General features: G+C 52.7%; 1 protein-coding gene across 11 annotated transcripts in view; it reads right to left on the reverse strand.

Moving 5' to 3' along the window:
* PRRC2B (proline rich coiled-coil 2B) overlaps window positions 1-21359 on the reverse strand; it is an 88508-nt gene that overhangs the window by 51681 nt on the left and 15468 nt on the right. For 10 of the 11 annotated variants that reach the window (XM_059141556.1, XM_059141561.1, XM_059141555.1 and 7 more), the window contains exons 2-5: window positions 7689-7854; window positions 6680-6857; window positions 3563-3665; window positions 1008-1080 (exon numbers count right to left, since the gene is read on the reverse strand). In XM_059141556.1, the coding sequence (XP_058997539.1) occupies window positions 1008-1080; window positions 3563-3665; window positions 6680-6857; window positions 7689-7803 (469 nt within the window). In that variant the 5' untranslated portion in view covers window positions 7804-7854. Of the gene's footprint in view, window positions 1-1007; window positions 1081-3562; window positions 3666-6679; window positions 6858-7688; window positions 7859-21359 lie in introns of all 11 variants that reach the window. The other variant, XM_059141553.1, reaches the window with a different exon arrangement.

Consider the following 21359-nt stretch of genomic DNA (forward strand, 5'->3'; position numbering starts at 1 on the left):
GAGGACAGAGCCTCCAAGCACCGACGATTCCCTCCCAGAAGGGGCATATGTGCGCCAGTAAGCAGGGAAGGGCGCGGGGCAGGTGGGCGTCAGCTGCGCTTCTACACGAGCTACAGAAGGCAGCTGGCCAAGCCCTGGCTGTCGGGCATGCTGGAGGCCCAAGGTGCCGCCAGGACTGGGGGCAGAACACGGGGCAGCCCATGCTCTCGTGGGAGGAAGAGCGCTCATGGCCCCCCACGCCCCCCGGCAGCCCCCTCCCTGCAGCGTGGAGGCATCGCGCAGCTGCATGGGTGCAGTGTGCTAGAAATATTCAAGCTAACAGGGACAAGTTAGGAGGGCTCATGCGGAAAAATCTGGATTTTTGGCTTCTCTCAAAAGTACCCACGAGCCAGGGCCTGCATTCTCTGAGGGCTCTGGTCACCGGTGGTGGGGAGGAGTCTGGAAGTCCCCTCTGCAGTCACCGGGAGCTGAGCTCCTCCTCCTCCTCCCTGTCTCCCTCTGCGAGGCCGCTTCGGCTGCAGCTCTGCTGGCCCAAGTGCTTCCCGGGTCGGACAGGCCGTGAACAGTAGCAAGTCTGATGTCACCATCCAAAACGCAAGCTGCTCGATTCCCAGGGCCCAGGCCCACAGCTCACACCCCACCACACCACACTGCCTCCCCGCAGGCCGGGGCAAGAGGAAGCAGACACCTGTCGGCCGCGCAGCAGAGCAGCTCTCAGTTCTACCAGTGGCTCTGCCAGGTCAGAGCGCGGCAGGCCAGTGTCCAGCCTCCCCACGCACCTGAGGAGGGATGCCCTGACTCACAGCACTCCGGAAACCAGAGCTGACAAGCTTGGCAGACTTACGCTCCCACCCCTGGGGCAGAGGGAAAGGCTGCACGGACCAGAAGCTCAGTCACAAAGATGCCACAAAGCCCAAGGCCAAGGGCTGCCAAGACCCAAGGGAACAGTCCAGAAAAGGTACCCGTCCCTCCCACACACCCAGGCGAACACCACCGCCCACACTTACCACCTTCGTGTCCTGCTGGCTTTCCATTCAGCTGTGCCCATGACTTTGGTCCACCTGGCACTGAATTTGTGTTCTGAAAGGAGGAAGGAAATGAGAATGAAGCCAGTGCCACTGGCTTTCCACCCGGCTCCCACCTGTGTGGCCGCCCGACGGTCAGGAGCTGCCGGGCCCACAGCACAGGTGAGGAGCAGGACAGAGGGGAGGGCCAGCTCACATCCTGGTCCTGCCGCAGAGCCATGACTCAAGCCCATGTCCCCTTCAGACTGCACTCCAGAACATTCTGTTAGGTCACCTCTCGTGCCCACACAGCGCTACTGTGCCTGGTTCCAGAGGTTAACAACCAGACCCCAATTCCAGCACGTGTCTCAAAACCCATGTACCATGGCCGGCAAGAGCCCGGAGCCTCATCTTTGTCCAGAGGGGCCGCTACACCACCTTCAGTAATTACTGTCATCCTACGAGGCACAGCAACTCAAGGGAGGCCTTTCTCTGCGGATCTGGACTCATCGGGCTCACACGCAGCTGTACTGAAAGCTCCCGGCAGGTGAGGCGTTATGCGAGGCACACCTCACTGAGCAAACTCACCCACACCCTGGGAAGGTTCCAGTCCTCTCCTAGCTGAGGCTCAGAAACCAGTCACTAGTCCCAGTGAGGAGGGCAGGACCGGGACCTGTCCCCGCTCAGCCTGTGTCCCAAGCCCAGTTGAGTCCCCAGCCACGGAGCCCACCTGCCTTTCCCAGAGAGCATTCAACCTAGCAGCTTCCCTCACCCCCAACAGAAGGTAAAAATGCACAAAACAAAGCTGCCGCAGCAGAACATCTCAACACTTGCAGGGTCAGACCTCACATTCAGTACCGACCCCTTCCGCCCAGCGCTGCCCCCAGCACCACCACAGTCTCTCTCACTCTCCATGCAGAGCTGACTAGGTCTCACGATCCATTCAGGTATCAGGAGTGGCCGGGTGCCCTGGGATGGCCACAGGCCCCTGCGCACAGACCACGGAAGGCTTGTACCAGTGACGAAACAGGGCAGGGCTGCTGGGACGGGGCAGTCCGGCATCCCACAGCCTCCCATGTGGTGTCTGAGCCCGCACCATGGTGCCCCTGCCTTTGCCCACCAAAGGCACCGAGCGGGAAGAGAATGGCTCCAGATCTGAGAAGTGGCACTAATGTTGCCGTCTGAACTCCTGGCATGCCTCTAACAAGTGCTGTCATGTCTCTCGGGGCGAGGCTTCAGCTGCTGGAAATACTGGGACTCCCTTCTCACTGCCATCCCGTGGGAAGAGTGGAGCCCGGGGCAGAGTGACCAGCACGCTGGTCGCCACGGTCAGCAGCTCTTCTCAGCAGATACCAGGCCCATGCCAGGCCCAGCCAAGACTCTGCAGTCCCGGGGGACAGGCACAGATCCACTTCTAGCAGCTCCCAAGGCGAGTCCGGTGGACAGCAAGGGTGGCGAACCAAGGCTGCCCTAGTCTCTTCGCTTCCAAGTCCAGGAGACAGAGCGGAGCGCAACTCTGGACTCTGGCTGGGCGCCAGGCACTCGTGGATTCAGGCCAGTGAACAGGGGACCTTCGCGGGAGTATGGACTTCTCTCACCTTCTCCTTTAATATCGAAAGCGCAGCTCGGTGTCAAGTGGGGGAGGGTGCCTTTCTGGCGAGGCCATACACTCCCCTCAGTGGTTGGGGATGGCATCTCAGACCTTCTGTTGCCCAGGGAGCAGTACTAAACGAAAATACAGCAGTGCAGGTCGTTTTCCAGACAGCTGCGCAATGTTAGGTCTACACGTCTTGTGGTCTAAAAGATCTGCAGGCGTCTCATCTGGGTTTCTAGCTAACAGCCAAGTGTATCGGCCTACTGACCCACGAGATCCACAGACTCCGATGGCCTGAGTACATGATGAGCCCTTGCCTGATTAAATCCTGGTTTTCTGTTTAGGAAAACACTCTTTATTTATTTATTTTTAAGATTTTCTTTTTTAAGTAATCTCTTTGTGACTTCAAACCCCAAGGTCAAGAGTCACATGTGCCACCAACTAAGCCAGCCAGGCGCCCCCAGCAGAAGTCTTTAAATGCATCAACAAGCGAAGGGCCACATATCAGTATCTCCCAAAGTATGTTCCTGGAGACCCCTGTCTCTAAAGACGTTAAGTTAGACAGGTTTCCTAGGACAGATGGGTTCAGGGAGTGCTACTTACTGTCTTTGCAGAGTCACAGCACACACAAGCACACGAAAGACACTGATGAGAGGTCTGACAGTAAAGGAGCTTGCTTAATTTTGTTTCTCAACTGACCCCCAAACCTTCCTGTGACCTAACCGGTCCCCATGGAGCATGACCAGGGGCCCCTGATCTGGCCTGGAGCTCACCCCAGTGACCTCCCCTCAAGGTAAGACACCAGAAAGCAAGTTAGGTGTCTGTACTCTGTTTTGGATCTGGGGCCTCTCTCCAAAAGCGGCAGACTCAAGTCACCTCAGGGGACCTGTGACAATGTCCCGTGCACCTTTCCCACGGCCCCGACAGGCTTGCCTCCAGAAGGAGCAGGTCACGCGGCACCTACCTCCTGGCTGCTCGACTGTGTCGGCTTCTGTAAGCTGGAGACAGGCCTCTGCAAACCCGGCTGCGGCAGCGACTCCGGCGGCGGAGAGCCCGTCGCACTGGAACTGGACAAGGTGGGGGGTACGGCGGTCAGACAGGTGTGGGCGCACACAGGCCCCTCCGAGCCTCCCAGAGCCTGGGCAGCAGCACATCAGCTCTCCCCAGCAGACTCTCCCACTGCAGAGCCCACGAGAAGCTAGGCCCCCTCCAAGGCCTAGCCACACCCGTCTGCTGGGCAGGACGGTCCTCGGCCTCCAGGCAGAGCTGCCCCTGCAGCTTATGGTAGCTCACCATAAGCAAGGGCTGGAGGAGCCGCCAACAGGGAAACTGAGTCACACAGGGAAGGGGCTCCGAGACCCAGACTCCTGACCAAGCACTCACGGCAGTGCAGGGGACTGATGCCTTTGAGAGATGGGATTTTGCTCATTGGCTTATAAAAGAAATATGTGCCCAGAGTAAAAATAAATGTATAAGTATATCTAACACAGAATCTGTCACGATCTCATCCTCCAGAGTGCACACCGAGCAGATTCTGCTATATATATTAGCATAGTATTTTTTTAACATGAGTGGGTTGACACCACACATACAATCCGTAACTTGTTTTTACTTAACGTATCTAATGTGCTCTGGGAAGGCACACGGCTCGACTCCTGGTTTTAGAGATACAGTACAACTGGATAGGCCCCACCCCCAATTTTTCCCCCATTACTGGCAAAACTTCAATGAGAACTTCTTAATACAAATCTTTCACATACTTCTGTGTCATTCAGTAGTCTAAGTTCTTAGACGTGGAACTGCTGGGTCAAAAGGAATTTTGAAGTTTACAAAGTATGGCCCGAGTGCCCTGCAAAGACGACTGTGTCAGCTGATGCACACTCCACAAGCAACCAGGGGCTGTGAGGACGACGTCTGCACACCCAGAGCCTTCTGGTCACTTGTTCTGCTTGATAGGACCCGAGGAGGGCCGCCATCCGCTCAGCCAGTCTCCCCCGATGCCGGAGGCTCACCAGTAGGCTGAGGCCAGATGCTACACATGTATATGCTGCGGGGGCCGACATGACCCAAGGAGCCCCGTGGACAGCATCACCACAAAGTTAAGGCCACCAATCTCCTCTCACATCACCTTCTACCTACAACAGAAGCTTCTGCATAGCGTCGCTTTTGTGTTCTCCAAACCTAAGCACAGAGTCCCAGTGGTGATGGCCCTCAGCCCGTCCCCTTCCTGTGATCCCGAGGGAGGACATGGCCCAGGGGAGCAGAGGATCAGCGCCTGTGGTCCACTGCCTCGTCTCTACCTTCCCCCTAGCTGATGTGCTTCTGCAAGATCGGCCTCACTCAGGTCCCCTGGCCCTTTCTGTGCCAATGACGGCAGGAGCCACATAAGCAGGGAGTGGGGCCCTGTCCTCACTCTCTGGAACTGGGATGGAGGCATGTCAACTCTTGGGCTGAAATGTACCATATCCATGTCAGTACAGAGTCTGTGGCGTCAACTGTCTGAACAAGACGACAGCAGCGGCGGACCACCGCCAGCACTCTCCGTGCCGGCTGACCGACCTGCATCAGCCCCTCCATGTCCTACAGCCACCCGGGTGTCCCCGTATCTCCTAGGACACCGGAGCGCACGAAGCAGATCACTATCCAGGCTCCAGGGCCTGGCTGATCCTCAAAGTTGGGCCTCACCACCAACCTGTATGACCCCTAAATAAACAACTGGAAAAATGTAAAAACAGCTTTTCAGACCCCACTTTTACTGTTCCTTCATGCTCACCCGACTGAACTATGTGCTTACTCTCTACATCTTGTCTGAAGTAAGTACAGGAAGTTTTGCAGAAGCCGCCATGGCCAGGACGTCTGCAGGGCTCAGCCGGTTAAGCACCCGACTCTTGGTTTCAGCTCAGGTCATGATCTCAGGGTCGTGAGATTGAGCCCCGCATCCAACTCCACACTAAGCCCGGAGCCTGCTTAAGAGTCTCTCTCTGCCTCTGCCTCTCCTCCTCCCCCTCCTCCCACCCCTGCGCTCACACACTCGCTCCCTCTCTCTCTAAAAAAAAAAAAAAAAAGCCATCATAGCCATTTCCAGTGAGAGAAAAGGACACGGGTTGGCAGGCTGCACTCTAGGTCACTTTTACTCTCTGGATCCTGAGCACTGGCAGCCAGAGCACAAGAGGAGATCGCGGGCAGGAAGACACAGGAGACCAGACTGTGCTGTTCTCACTCCCCGGCAGGCAAACCCTAGCAGCAGGTCCTGCGGGCCAGCCTTAGCAAGGTCCTGTCCCTCCCTGGTCCCCTCCCTGTACAAATCCCAAATCCCCTCTCCTGCACACTGTTCTGGCTTGCTGGCGCCCAGCAGCAGAGACCCAGAGTGGAAAGTGGGAGAGAAGGGCCCAGGTCACGTGCCCGAGGCCAAGCTGGAACCCCCCACCCCACACCCCCTCTCTTGCCCAACAGCAGCCCCTACAGTTGCTGTCGCTCTAATGATTTCAGTGCCACACCCGGGCCGCCGACGGCTCCCGTAAGTGCCATGCTGGCAGTGGTGCGAGCCCACAGGGAGGCTGCATACCAAACCTGAATAAGGAGGATTCTGGATTGTTCTCCTTCCTAACTGGGTCTGTTTGGAGCAACTAACTGCAGCAGTCTTTACAGAGAGCTGCTATCCCCGAAGCTGGGAAGACAGCCTCCTCCTCACCCCAGAACTGGCGCAAAGGGACGACCACCGGAGCGGAGTACCCTCGGGCACCTGCCCTGTCCGTGGCGGCCCGCACTGGCTCAGGAACCGGCCCCGAGGCACCGCATAAGCTCCTCTGGGTTGATAAGGCCCTTCCTAATAAGGCACGGGGGACACTGGTCACCGGGGATGAGGCAGCCCACAGAAGCCCTGCTGCTGCTGCTCCTGAAGCCAGGAAAACGAAGGCAAAGACCAAGAAACAACCAAGCAGCAGGAGTCAGGGCAAAAGAAGCTTCCTCTGCGATCTCCCCAGCTCTCTAGCTCAGCCACTGCCCTCTGCAGAAGCAAAGTGGGCCGCGGCGCTCCATGAAGCTCTGGTGACAGCCCCCCCACCTGCCCCCCTGTTCTCACCTCTTTGGGTCTTGCTGATCCTGCTTGTTTGCCCATCCCGTCCCGTCCTTGGGAACTATCACGATGTTGGGGTCGTTTCCTCTGTTTTCAGACTTCAAGCTCGGCAGGTTTGCAGGTGGTGGCATGCGTCGGGCTGTGGCCACTTTCCCGAGACTCTGTAAGCCATGTCTAGGAATAACTGTGGGGACAGAGGGTGGAGACAGGCGAGTTTCAGAAGAAAGAGGCCGGGAGGCAACTGGTCTTTCACGCTCTAAGCGATGATGACAAAGACAGCCGAACAGACGCAAGGGGCAGCCTGCCTGCAAGCAACGAAACGGTCAGGGAGCTGCTCAGCTGCTTCACAAGGCCGTGGCAGAGGCCTCAGAGCCACGGGAGAGGCTGACATCTGCACCGAGGCTTCCATTTTACTAGAGCAGGAGCAGGCACAGGGAGTTTACACCATGGGCAGGGAGCCGGGCCCAGAAGCCTCCGCCCCACACAGTGACCACCTTGCACAGCTGAGGCGCCTCGCAGGACAGAAGGGTCAGCCTCTGCCTAGCCACAGGCCGGGCCTGAGCAGGGCCTGGGCAGGGCCCTCAACAGTCCCCAAATCCTCCCAGGATGCGGACAGTGTCAACAGGACCTTCCCCCCACGCTCCAGAATATCAGAACCACGAAGCCTAAAACAGGGTAACTAATGCAAATGAAGTTCCAGTCTACCCACGGAGAGGAACCTGTCCCCGGCTTCCAGGAGGTAAGACACAGGAGGACACAATCCATGGAGGCAGAGTCAGGATTTCCTGTCCGCAGCGGCCCTTTCTGCCTCAGGAACTGGCACCAAAATCAGACACAAACAGGAGCAGGGGCCGGGGGGAGGGGAGAGTGGGGTTCTGCATCCCCAGATCTGCCAGGTGACCACTCCATGCCCAGAAGGCAGTGTGACCAGGGGGACTCTGGGTCTTCACCATTCCTAACCGGGGTTTCTCACGTAAGGAAAAGCGTAGAGAACTGGCCTCACCCCGGATCTTACCTGAGGATCTGAGCGCGTCTACGGATTTTCCTTTGTACTTATCAAACAGGCTGAGAGTCGAATACTTGCTTTTCCCATCCTTGCCCTTGGTTATTTGCCCCAAACGATCGGACATTGCGATGAAATGTCATCTAGTAAGGAAATTTTTCTCGGCACCACTCCCGATCTGCCTTTGAAATGTTTTTTTTTTTTTTTTTTTAAAAAAAAAAAAAAAAAAAAAGGAAAGAAAGAAAAGAAAAAAAAAAAAAAAAACGTTAATCCACCAGAACACCCAAGGCAATGGAGACTGAATTCTTCAGGAATCACGGATCTCCTTGAAGACCTGAAGAAAGCCTTGGATTCTGTCTCTAGAGAATCGCCCTTACCACACACAGGCCATTCTGCTCACACTTAAAGAACATTTTGTTGGAAGTCCCTCCCCCACTCCCAACGTTAAGAAGTCCTATTCTGTCTGAATTGGCCAGAGTCTATCGCTCACCAACGACACTGAAATGTAAACCTTTTCACACTGAGTCCTTGGGCCAAGTCAAGGACAGCTCTTCAAGACGGAGAAGAAATACTCATCACTGCAGCACACCCACGTTAACACCAGAACTCGGGCAGAGCATGGGACGTACACAACATGCTTATGAAGGCCGTTCATTTCAAGGATGAGCAAAACCAAATCCAAGAGAAGCAATGCAAGTCAGGGTGGTCCGCAGGACCCGCCAGGTGTGTGCATTTCTCAAACCAAAGAACCTGCATCCAGAGAAAAAGCACAGGCTCAGGCAACAGAAGAAGCAGGGCTCCTGGGGCACACACAGGTGCGGACACAGACGCACCCCCAGGAGAGACTGCGCGGGGGAGGGGGAGCTGTTCGGGTTCCGTTGCCCCCTCCACTTGGAAAACTTTGACAAGACGACCAAGAAGGCAGCTCCTTCCCTCTGCACTTTCTCATTTCCTATGGGCTGCTCTCCTAGGGCTGCTCTAAATATTAGCATGTTACTCACTCATTCATTCAGGTACTGAGCGTGTGCCTGCCAAGGGTGAGTGAGCGCCCCATGGTAGGCGACTCACCTGGGGACCAAGAGCTTCCATGTCTTCTATCCTAGACCCAAGAGGTTCTTGGCTATAGTTTCTAAAACTGGATCACGAAAAATAAACTTGTATGAGAGATCACTACTTCCCTCTGGAATTCATGTAGCGGAAGAAAGCTACATGCAGTAGCTAAAGCTAAAGCTACAGCAGTCACTCAGACATACTGCTAAGGCATGTCAGAGGTAAGAGCGAACAGCTCGCTGATGATGAAGGACGCCTGGTGGCAGCGGCCGCAGGATGGTTTGCTGTCTTACCCTATTCTGAAACCATACAGGCCAGAAGGAACACCTTCAGTGTGCTGGCAAAGCACTTCGCCAAACCAGGGAGGACGATAAAATTCTATATATTATGATGCAAGACTTTTATATAAAGCACAGGGAGCAAAGATCAGTTACAAACTGGGGTCAAAAAAAAAGGAACAGGAGACAGTGGCATCACGTACCTCCAGGCTCATGGAACCTGGCGCCAGGCTGAAGACAAACCAAGCTGGTTCTTACACAAAACTGGGTACATCCAGCCTTTCATTCATTTGATAAATCTTGAAAATGAATGAAATCTGTAGGAGAGTCAGCCTCAATGAAGGCAGAAACCACAAACGCTACAAAGTGCTCAGAGCTCCCAAGCTTACGTGTCGGAGCCTCCCCAAGTGTGTCTGCCTCTTGGGCCAGGAGCAAAGAATGACCAGGCACGGAAACTCGCCCAAAGTGTCCAAATCCTGATTCTGGTGCCCCGAGGTTCCATAACACATCCCTTTATCTTTAAATCTCCCTCCCCGGAGCTGGCTCCAGTGAGTTTCTGCTCCCAGCCCAACAGTCACAACTAACAACAGCATTCTTCCCCCACGCTGGGCGGTAAGCCCCTCACGGCAGGAACTGGATTTGATTTTCCTCAGAATAACTGGTATTTAACAGGATCTCAAATGTAAATCAACCTGAAATTCTCCATTAGGATTGGATGAGATCTTTCAGGCACTTCTGTCAAATCAAAAGATCATTCGGATAGGAACGTGAAACGCACACAGACACACACCCTCCCCCCTCTTCCTCCCCTCTATTAGCAGAAGCCCTTGAGATTGTCACCATGGTGATGGGGACATGGGGCCCCTGCCTCACAGAGCTTACAGTCTAGAACAGGGGCTGGCAAACACTGGTCAGCATCCGAGCTGTTTTGTAAAAGCCCTCAAATTAAGAATGATTTTTTAAGGGGCGCTTGGGTGGCTCAGTGGGTTAAAGCCTCTGCTTTCGGCTCAGGTCATGATCCCAGGGTCCTGCTCAGCGGTGAGCCTGCTTCCCTCTCTCTGCCTGCCTCTCTGCCTACTTATGATCTCTGTCAAATAAATAAAATCTTTTTTTTAAAAATCACTTTCCACATTTGTTTTAAAAAACAAAGAATCCGTGACACCTTATGTGGCCCACAATGCCACAAGTAGAAAAAGTTTGCCCGCCCTGGGTCTAAAAGGAAGTCTTGAGCAAGCACCTTCCGAGGCCTCCAGGTGGGCAGTAACTGGGTGGCCTGGGAGAGGCCCTACAGCTCAAGCAGGAGGGGGGCAGGGCCCCCAAAATGAGATTACCCTGTGGACTGTGTCTAGACACTTCCAGACTTTTCTACTTAGTACTCTTTTCACAAACTCTGTGGCAGGCAGAAGCTCACATGCGAATTCCCAGAACCTGTGACTTCCTTACCTTACACAGCAAAAGGGATTCTGGAGATGTGATTAACAGAAGGCTAGCGAGATAGGGAGATGATCCTGGATTATGTGTGCAAGCCCACAGCGATCACAAGGTCCCTAGAAGGGAGTGCAGGAGGGCCAGAGTCAGAAAGCGGTGGCACCTCAGGGCAGAGGCTGGACAGCTCTTTGAGGATGGGAGGGGCCCCAGCAAGGGCTACAGAAGCCTGTCAGAGCTGGAGAAAAGGAGCTGGAGAAAAGCGAAGTAAGAATTCTACCCCCCCCAACCGAGTCTCCAGAAGGAATCAGCCCCACCCACACCTTGACTGTACGTAGTCCAGAAAGACTCACTTCAGACTTCTGACCTCCAAAACTGTAGGAGGATGCATTTGCACTGTTGTTTTTTTAGGATTTTATTTGAGAGAGAGTGTGTGTGAGTGGGTGAGGCGGGTAGGAGAAGGAGAGGGAGAAGCAGGCTCCTCATTGAGCAGGGAGTCCACCTGGGGCTGGATCCCAGAACCCTGAGAGCAGGGCCTGAGCCAAAGGCAGACACTTAACCCACTGAGCCACCGGGAGGCCCCTACGGCTGCATTGTTTTAAACCACTAGAGTTGGGCGCCTGGGTGGCTCAGTGGGTTAAGCCGCTGCCTTCGGCTCGGGTCGTGATCTCAGGGTCCTGGGATCGAGTCCCGCATCGGGCTCTCTGCTCAGCAGGGAGCCTGCTTCCTCCTCTCTCTCTGCCTGCCTCTCTGCCTACTTGTGTTCTGTCAAATAAAAAAAATAAATAAATAAATAAATAAATAAAATAAATAAACCACTAGAGTTATGGTAATTGGTTACAACAACAGAAAAACACTCATTCATTTAAGAGGCTTTTATTAGGCACCACTGTGTGCCCAGCACTGAGCTGGGCGTGGGATGCAGCAGAAGGCCCAGCTGTGCCCCGTATAGCCAGAAGAATGACGTGACCACCCATGGTCACAGAGCTAATTATTAAGAAACCGGTTCCAGAAAATGATGAAAAATGATACCTGGCAGCTACCTCTCTGCTGTCCCTGACCACAGCTCTGACCAGACCAGTGACCCTACAAACATTTCTGAATAAAATCCGAGGTGTCTCCTTCCCAGCCCCATACCTGGCAGAACTACAGCTTTAGCACTGTTAATTTAAATTCATCCAACTACAGAGTTCTTTACTAAACTAAAAACCAAACTGACTAAGGCCAGGGAAGGAAAAATTATTTACCAGCCATTCTGGACTTGTATTTCCACACGAAATCCTTATGTGCTTAACTTCTACACATCAAATGTCTTTTAATTCTGAGACTTGACCAGAAAATACCTGTTTCCACAAATAGGGCTAGAAAGTATTCTTAAAATCTGTTGCTCCAAACTTCTGCCAGTTCACGGACACAAACAGACCTTTCCCTGATTCTGCACCGCCCGGTCCTGTGGCCAGAGGTTACAGTGGACAAAGACAGCTCTCCTGGGCCTTCCAGATGACAACACCCTTCTGAGAACGAACCGGTCCCCCCCCCCCACCCCCAGAAAGCACTAGGAGACCAGAAGCCTGACCACACCCCCAGTCCTGGCACTCCTGGAAAAAAAAAATGAAGAAAAACCCAGGGCAAACAGGATCCATTCTCCTGGGAACTTAGAATCGCGTCTAGGATTGTTAGTTGGTCTACAACTGTTGCTTGAAACCCTCCTGAGAAAACGAAGCATTCAGCAAATACTATCTGAGCACCTACTATGTGCGGGGGAAATGCTTCCCCCTCCCCTGGCAACCAGTGCACCTTGGGGAAGCCAGAGCACCGGCACACGCTGGACAAATGGCCTGCATTAAACCCGTACATGCAATTTTTTGCAGCGCCTCCTCCTCCCACTCTTTAACCAAGTTTTGCACCTGTTGACACCTCGTGGGCCTCCCTGGCTCTCAGTTTCCCCGTCTACAGAATTGAGGGGCCAAGACAAGATTTCCCAAGTCCCAGATGGTTCTAAAGATCAAACACATCAGCGTTAATAGCCCCACTGCCAGAGAATGTACAAATGATTTACTGCCAAAGTAGTCATCTCTTATCACACATCCCGTACCGGGTCCTCTATTCCTACCTAAAGCTGTGAGGCTAACAGGCAAGGCGATAGAGCCCCCATCGCTATGGAAACAGCATCTGTTGGGGAGGGGCTGCACACTTTTTAAGGAAGACTGCACAGAGGGAGGTTCTTCCAGGCCATTTTCCTTTAGAACAGGAGTCCCCAAGTTATTGTCAGCCCAAGAAGGACATGTAGCAGAGCCCTGGAGGGCCCACAAAGCATAAACTATTTACTGCCTGATCCTTTACAAAATAAGGTTACAGACACTGGCCTTGAAGCATACAGTGTTTCTTTCATTAAGCCAGATTTCCCTGGGCACAGAATCAATCATCTGGGTATCTCTGCCCGCAGGCCTCTCCAGGACAGCGGGGCCGCTCTGCTCGCCCCATGGTCGTCACAAACACCAGGCCAGGAGCACCACCTGTCCGTAGGAGTGTGAACAGCTCACAGGCATCTGCTGAGTTTCTACCCACCGAGAGACACACAAACACAGCCTGACTGGTCTCACCAGATGGCAGAAAAGTGCAGGCAAATATCTGGATGTGAATCTCGAAGCCGGACGAGACGAGAGAACGTGTTTCTCAGCGGGTCCGAGGCGTGTTCACACAAGCCTGACTCACACCCCAACTCGTGGACAAGAACCGGCTGAGGCACACCAGGTCCCTGCAGACGGGCGCGGACAGAGCCTGGCTCGTTGCCACGGCTCTCTCTCCCTTTGGTAGGTAACAGAATTCATTTTTCCCCCCAAAATGAAATCTAATTTGGATCCTCAGTATTCCATATATAACAGATAGGAACCCAGGGTGCCGTGCCAGGAGGGGTCCTGCCTGCCCCCCCACCCGCTCCGTGGTAACGCCACTCTTTCCCACGGCAGCCACTCTGAGGCACGCCAGGGAAGCATGCCAGGGGGCCCCGGGGCACTTTGAGAAGGGCTGCCCTGCACGAAAATATCACCATTAGGCAGAAGGGAAAAAAGGTCCAAAATCCACAGGAAGATAGCTTTGTGTTACAAGGAAAAGGACATTTTTTTTAAAAGAATTTATTTATTTGGGGCGCCTGGGAGGCTCAGTGGGCTGGGGCCTCTGCCTTCGGCTCGGGTCGTGATCCCAGGGTCCTGAGATCGAGCCCTGCATCAGGCTCTCTGCTTCTCGGGGAGCCTGCTTCCTCCTCTCTGCCTGCCTCTCTGCCTGCTTGTGATCTCTGCCTGTCAAATGGATAAATAAAATCTAAAAAAAAAAAAAAAAGATTTTATTTATTTGACAGAGAGAGACAGTAAGAGTGAGAACACAGGCAGGGAGAGCAGGAGAAGCAGGCTTCCCGCTGAGCAGGGAGCCAAATGCAAGGCTTGATCCCAGGACCGACCCTGGGACGCAATGGCAGATGCCACAGGGCCACCCAGGCGCCCTGAAGAAAAGAACATTTAAAAGCAAATTCAGGTCTGCATATTCTGGCAAGTCATCTAAAGAAGTGCTCTGAGAGGCCCAGGATCCCCTGGCACAAGAACCACCCGTAAGATCTGCCCACAGAAGCAACCTAATATCAGCCCGCCTCTGCAGACAGAGCCCCACCTGTCACACAGGTCACCAAGTCGGCGTGCCAGCTGCCTGCCAGAGGGAAAGCCTCCTGCACTCCGACTCACCCCGGGACAGGATTAATCTCCCTCCGCCTAGGTATCTGCCTGCTCCAGCCACCCACCTGGCCAGGTGATCCCGCCGGCCTCTCACTCACTCCCCAGGGAAGCACTGCAGCCACACGTTGGCTCCTGCTGGGCACCCACGTGCCCTCATTCTGGAAGATACTACGGCTGCCAGCTTGCTTTACAGAAGACACTAAGATGCAGTCCAGACAGAGAAGTACATTGTCCAAGGTCACAAAACTACCAGACTTCAACCCTCAGGACCGGGAGACGTCACCAACACTGAAGAAGGGCCTACTGTGTGCTCAAGCTCCGGCCCTGCTCTCCCCGCGCGCAGTCACAGGGTGAAGACCCGGGACCCGCTGGAACTGTGAGGCCAGCATGCGCGCCACCGCAGTGAGGCCCGAGCAGGAGCCCCCGACCTGAGGGTGGGGGAGAGGCGAAGGCGGCCTTCGCCTGTGTCTCCGCACAGACGGAACGGAAAGATCCCAAAGACACAAAACATATCAAAAAACATGACCCAACAGGAACGGAAAACTGACAGCAGACTGGATAGACACCTGAGAAAACCCCCAGAGGGGCCAGGAAGGCCGTGCTCGTTGCTCAGCATCCCCGTTACAGCTCAGCCACACGTGAGAGTCGTCACAAAATCCAGGTCCGACCTTAGTAAGTAAGCCCACCCCTCGCCAACATGCCATCGTCTGGCAAAGGAGAACCTTAACTTAAGGGAGGCACCGCACCCCCTACTTCAAATCCTCAGACCCGCACTGGCCATTATGTGTGTGCCCAGGACGTGTCGTCAGCAGAGACCCCATCCCCAGAACACGACTGTTTCCCGTGAAAGGACAGCGCATCTGGCTTTATCCCACGTCAACTACTCAACTGACCCAGCCGGCCACTGCAGCACAGGAGCCATCAGGCAACACAAACCAAAGGCCGAGCTGTGTTCCAATAAAACTTTATTTACAAAAACAGGAGGCAGGTGGATGCGGGGCTGCAGTTTTCTGACCCGTAAAGGAAAATACCGTGTTACAGGAAGGCAAGTTCAAGTGAAAGAGCTTCACGTACGCATCAGGACAGAGCAGGAGCTGGGGACGGAGGACGGTGGGCGGAGGGGAATCCTGGCTGGGTTTGGCAGGGGAACTCCCCCACCTCCCCCACCAACAGCACAGGCCAAACATCCTGCACACCTCCCCCTTTCAGAGGCTCCTTACAGGGCAGCAGTCAGAAAAGCAGGGACCCATACTTCTGTGTCCTCTGGCTGTGAGCCCCCCTGCCCAGCCCAGCTGAGAGGAGCAGCCTGTCTGAAAAGCTGGGCTCTTTGTGGCACTATCCAGTCCTTTCGCCAGCAGACACGCAGCCTCTAGGTTTCTGCAGAGCCGTGAGGGGTGTCTGCTGACACAGAGCACAAACCTCTCTAAGAGCAAGCTGCTTGAAAATAAAGGTGAGGGAACAACTTTGGGATAAAATGGGGCTTCTGGTTCCCATGTTTGTTAGCTACCACCAGAAAAGACACCCCCGCCCCCATGTTCAGGAAGCAACAGAAATTAAAAATAAGAAATAAGGCATGTGCTGCAGAGACCAAAGCATTTCCCCAGCCCAGTCTTCTGCACTCTTGGGTCTGTAAGCCCCACCCTTGACTCCCTGGGCCACACACAGCTCTTCCGGACTGGCCCTTGTACCCCCCCACCCCAACCAGGGCCCAACCAGATCAGAAGCCCCTGCCATCACACCCTTATCCGGATCTCACCGTGCCATGGACAAGACCAAACCTCCAGCCCAACACACTGGCCCCAAACGGCCCCCAATCTCATCTCTCCAAAACTCGGGGTTTGCATCTCGCCTCCGCCCCACACTGGCTATGCCTTCCGGGCTGTTTCCTCGTGGATTAAACAGGGATGAACATAGTGTTACCCACCTCCCAGGTCTGACATCAGAAATAAATGAGAGAAGGAACACGACACATGTGACCCGGTGCTTGTTTGCTCTTAGAAGGTTCTCGGCCAAGGGCAGCTGTCACCCTGAATCCACACACCTCATGTCTTGGCTGCCCAGCCCCTCCGTCAGCCTCACACACACTTCTCCCTCCGATGACTGTGCAAGTGGTGAAGCCTTCATCCTCCCCACCTCTGGTTCCCACCTGTGCTTCCACCCGCTCCTGTGACCAAGGAACCTGTCCCCACTCAGGTGCATCACAGCTGAAGGGCCCCGATGCAGAATGCAGGCCTCCAAAACCACCATGAGAAACCCGAGAATTATCTAGGATCTGGTGGTGGGCCCTGTAATAAATTTCCAAGAGGCAGAGACACACTTTCACACTGAGGAAATCCTCCTGAGATAAAGACAGCCACCGAGTCTACATCTCAAAGGAGGCAAAACTGCCCCAGCTTCAAGGTCTCCCAGTTCAGGGCAGCGGCCTGAGGATCCGGTGCCATTACACACCGGTGTGACAACACTGCTCCAAGCGGGGGGGGGGGGGGGGGGGGGTCTTCGCCCCATTCATTTGTTTATCCATCATGTTCTTCAGGAACAAAAGGAATACATGCTCGATAGAAGCTTTAAAACATACAGCAATTACGATGGTGAACCAGCTCCGGGTACACTGGCGGGTCTCCCTGCACCAGCACAAGCGTCAGCACACGGGGCCGCCTGCCTCCTGCGCCCCTGCTCGCCCCTGTCCTTCTTTCCTAGTTCAAAAGAGTTCGGCAATGAGAGTCATCAATCACTGCTAACTAAATTCTTAACCAATTCGCTACTGGTTTAAGAAAATAATAAAAATGATTTTAAGGAAAGCTTCTAGAGGACTGCTGACAGGCCAAGCAGGGCACGAGAGTCCCCGCAGTCACTGTGTGTATACCCAAAGCCTTCCCGCAGGAATGACGTCACTGTAGAGGCTGGAAGCTGGGCTGGCAGAGGGAGGCCAGGCAGCAGGAAGGGTTGGTCTGAGCCCCGTGGAAAGCATCCCCTGCCACCCCCGCTCCCGCCATAGCAGATCCACTGCTATAAACACACCAGAGGGAGGAGGGACAGACGCTGGGTCTAGCACCTGCCAAGAGTGGCCACTGCGGGCTGCACACACTCAAGGCTGCCCCTGGCAAAGAGCAAGGAGTGGTCTCTTGAAACCCAACAGATACAAAAACCTGGGGCCCTCCCACCAACTCACCCTACAGGGAAGAGCCCCCACTGACCCAGCCACTCAGGCCTCAGTCAGCTGTGTGTGCCTGAGACCACAGACATCCAAAAGGCCTCAGTGAAACGGCACAAACCAATACACAACAAACAAAAGGTACCTGGAAGAAACAGACAATGCCAGGAACCAAAGATTAAAAAAAAAAAAAAAAAAAAAGGAAGTAATATAAAATGAGTATCCTCAGAAAACTAAGAGAAGATACTACACTCCTGCAACAGAAACAGAATTTTTTTTCGTAAGGGACAATCAGAAAAAGTCCTAAGACGTATTACACATATGATAAGCCCAAACCCACCACCTTGAGTTAATCATCAGACAAATCTCAACGGAGAGACATGCTAGAAAACACGGGGCCAGTACTCCTCAAAACTGTCCAGGTCATCAGAAACAAGGAAAATCCAGTAAGTATCAGTCTGGAGGAAACCAAGGAGTAAAGACAACTAAATGTGTGCTCTTGGAACAGAAAAAAGAAGGTAAGGTAAAAAACTAACAAAACCTGAATAAGGTAAAGACTTCAGTGAACAACAACGTATCAGTGTTGGTTAACTAGTTGGGACAAAGTATCATACTAACATCGGAACTTTATAACATGGAGAAATTGGCAGTATGGCATACAGAAACTAAAACTTTTCTGTAAATCCAAACTATTCTACATTTTTAAAAAAGATTTTACTTATTTATTTGACAGAGATCACAAGTAGGCAGAGAGGCAGACGGGGGAGGGTAGCAGGCTCCCCACTGAGCAGAGAGCCTGATCCCAGGACCCTGAGATCATGGCCTGAACCAAAGGCAGAGGCTTAACCCACTGACCCATCCAGGCGCCCCCTATTCTACATTTTTTAAAATTTTAATTTCAACAGAAGAAATGAAAGATATAATTAAGGAAATCTCAGAAAAAGTAGCAAGAAGATGAATGCTGGTCTTCCTCTCCCACCCCAAAATTAAAGGATGAACCCAGGGGTCCAAATTTAACTAGGAGTGTAGAAACAGGATTTCCTGGAGAAAAAGGCAAGAATTCATCAAATGAAAAAAACATGAGGGGCTCCTGGGTGGCTCAGTGGGTTAAAGCCTCTGCCTTTGGCTCAGGGTCCTGGGATCCAGCCCCGCATCAGGCTCTCTGCTCAGCAGGAAGCCTGCTTCCCCCCACATCCCCGCCTGCCTCTCTGCCTACTTGTGATCTCTGTCAAAAAAATAAATAAAATCTTAAAAAAAGAAAAAGAAAGAAAAAACATGAAAAACCCCCAGGTTGAGTACCCAAGATTGTAAGTACCCATGTAATGCTCAGAATAACAGATACCAAAAGATCAAAGTACATCGGGGATTAAGAGAAGAACCTCAAAGCTTATGAAAGTGCCCCACCCACCCACAAGGAAAAAAAAATCCCAGGAGGAACAACCAAAATGACAAAGAAGTCTTAAGAGCAACGACGAGGCACTTCTGTACTTCTCACCAACATCATTCCCCTCCCTGGAAAATGATTTTCCACCTAGCATCTAATACTCAGCTGACCAAGTCAAGTGTGGGGATAGAAAACGACACTTTCAGGGACGCCTGGGTGGCTCAGTTGGCTGGACGACTGCCTTCAGCTCAGGTCATGATCCTGGAGTCCCAGGATCGAGTCCCGCATCGGACTCCCAGCTCCATGGGGAGTCTGCTTCTCTCTCTGACCTTCTCCTCATTCATGCTCTCTCTCACTGTCTCTCTCTCAAGTAAATAAATAAAATCTTTTTAAAAAATAGAAATAAAAAAAAAAAGAAAACGACACTTTCAGACTCACACAAGGGCTCAAAACGTACACCTCAGAAAGTTGCAGAAGAATATACTTTGACAAGCGAGAGAGCGATCCAACACAGAGACAAATGTCACAGCAGCTCATTGTTCCTTCCTACTTCCTGGAGGAAGTGATCTCCTCCCTCCCCAGCAACAGCGAGGGCTGCCCCACACCCGGGGGGGGGGGGGGGCACACCAGGCTCGCTCTAAGAGAAACCCGCTCCCTCTACGGCCCCTCTGCTCAACAAGGCTCCTCGGTGACCTACCCAAACAACTAAGATACCTTGTCCTTAATGACAACATGGCAGACTGGACCAACCAACTGGAAACCTGCCCCCTGTGGACTTCCACATACCTAAGGCAATCACGTCCTCATTGTTTAAGGCCGCTTAAGATAGCCACGGTTACTGATACTCCAACTACCCACGAAACAAATGATCCAACAGAGGGACAAAGCCCCAGAGATGACAACCGAAGGAAGCCCAAGATGGCCGCGGCACAACAGGCAGGTCAGCACCCAACCCAATGAGAGCAGGACAGACGGTTCCATGGGATAAACTCACAGATTATCACAGGTCGCTGGGCAATGACAAAATAGCATTTGCTGCCTTTTACTGGAGCGTTTCTAAAAAGGAGAAGACAGAAGTTTCAATGTTGTTCAATGTATCAATTTACCTATTCTGGTAGTGCTTTCTGTGTCCCACTTAAGGACTTTGTCTTATCCAAGATCCTAAAGATATTCTATGTTTTCTTTTAGAAGATTTACTGTTTCATCTTCCTCAGTTGGCTCTATAATCCACATAAGCATGATTCTGGATATGATCTGAAGCATTAAGACTCATGGTCCCAGTGCCTTTTTGGAAAAGGCCACCTTCTCCCTTTATCATGTGGTACCTGTGGCATAAACCCACTACTTCTGTGAAGTTTCTTTCAGAATCGTTGTTCCATTCTGTCAGCCTATTGTCCATCCCTCTGACGACACGGGCTACCCTCACTGCCACAGCTTCTTCGAAGCCCACACATCTCGCACGACAGGTCTTGCAGCTCTGTTCTTCCTCAAGAATGCCTGACTTATTCTTGGCTCTTCCCGATCAGAATCAGTTTGTCAATTTCCAAATGAAACAACAAAAGCAAAGCCTGCTGGGATCTTGACTGGAATTACATGGAAGCCAGAGTTTAAACTCAGGAGAACTAATATCTTTACAAGGTCACACTCACCAGTGTTGGGGAGTACGTGAGGCAAGGACAACTCTCACCCACTGCCAGGGGGCGTGCCGGTTGGTACAGTCACTGGAAAACTGTCAGCTGTCTGCTGAAGCTGACCATATGCCGCCCCTGCAACCCAACCCTTCCATTCTAGGTATGAACCCAACAGCATGAGAACATCTACGCATCCCGGGAGATGTGTACAAACGTCACCAGCAGCAGCATGCAGAATGGCTCAGGACAGGAACTTACGCAAGTTGAAAGTCTATCACCAGTAGAACCAGTCAATACTACATCCACACAACGGAACACTATACAGCAACGAGAATGAATAAACTCACACACAAGGACATGGATGAAACTCGCAGATACAATGTTGAATGAAAGCAGCACACACAAGAAAGAAGCAGAGCAGAGATGCAGGCAGTCCATAACGAAAACACCAACAGGCACAAACCTATTACACACCAAGTTACCTCAAAATGAAAAAAACGTTAACTGTAAGAAGAAAACGCTGGGAAAAAAATCTCTGTACCTTGGTGGATCCAGCCAACTCAAAATAGAGAAGATAACAGATGATCTAATTAAGGCAGATCAGCAAACATGTTCAAAAAGTGATCATGGGGGGGGGGGGTGCCTGGGTGGCTCAGTGGGTTGAACCTCTGCCTTCAGGTCAGGTCATGATCTCAGGGTCCTGGGATCGAGCCCCGCATCGGGCTCTCTGCTCAGTGGGGAGCCTGCTTCCCCCCCCCCTCTCTGCCTGCCTTTCTGCCAACTTGTGATCTCTCTCTCTCTGCCAAATAAACAAATAATCTTTAAAAAAAAAAAAAAAAAAAAAAAAAAGGGTGACCAAGGGCTCCCAGCAGCTCAGTCAGCAAAGCATGTGACTCTTGATCTCTGGCTTGTGAGTTCGAGCCCTGCACTAGAGTAGAGATAACTTAAAAATAAAATCTTTACCCTAGAAAAAGTGACTACATATGAAACTTCAAGGAAAAACCCAAAATATGAAAAGCAAAAAAATCTCTGACCACAG

Source organism: Mustela lutreola, chromosome 12 (assembly GCF_030435805.1).
Source record: "Mustela lutreola isolate mMusLut2 chromosome 12, mMusLut2.pri, whole genome shotgun sequence".
NCBI lineage: Eukaryota > Metazoa > Chordata > Mammalia > Carnivora > Mustelidae > Mustela > Mustela lutreola.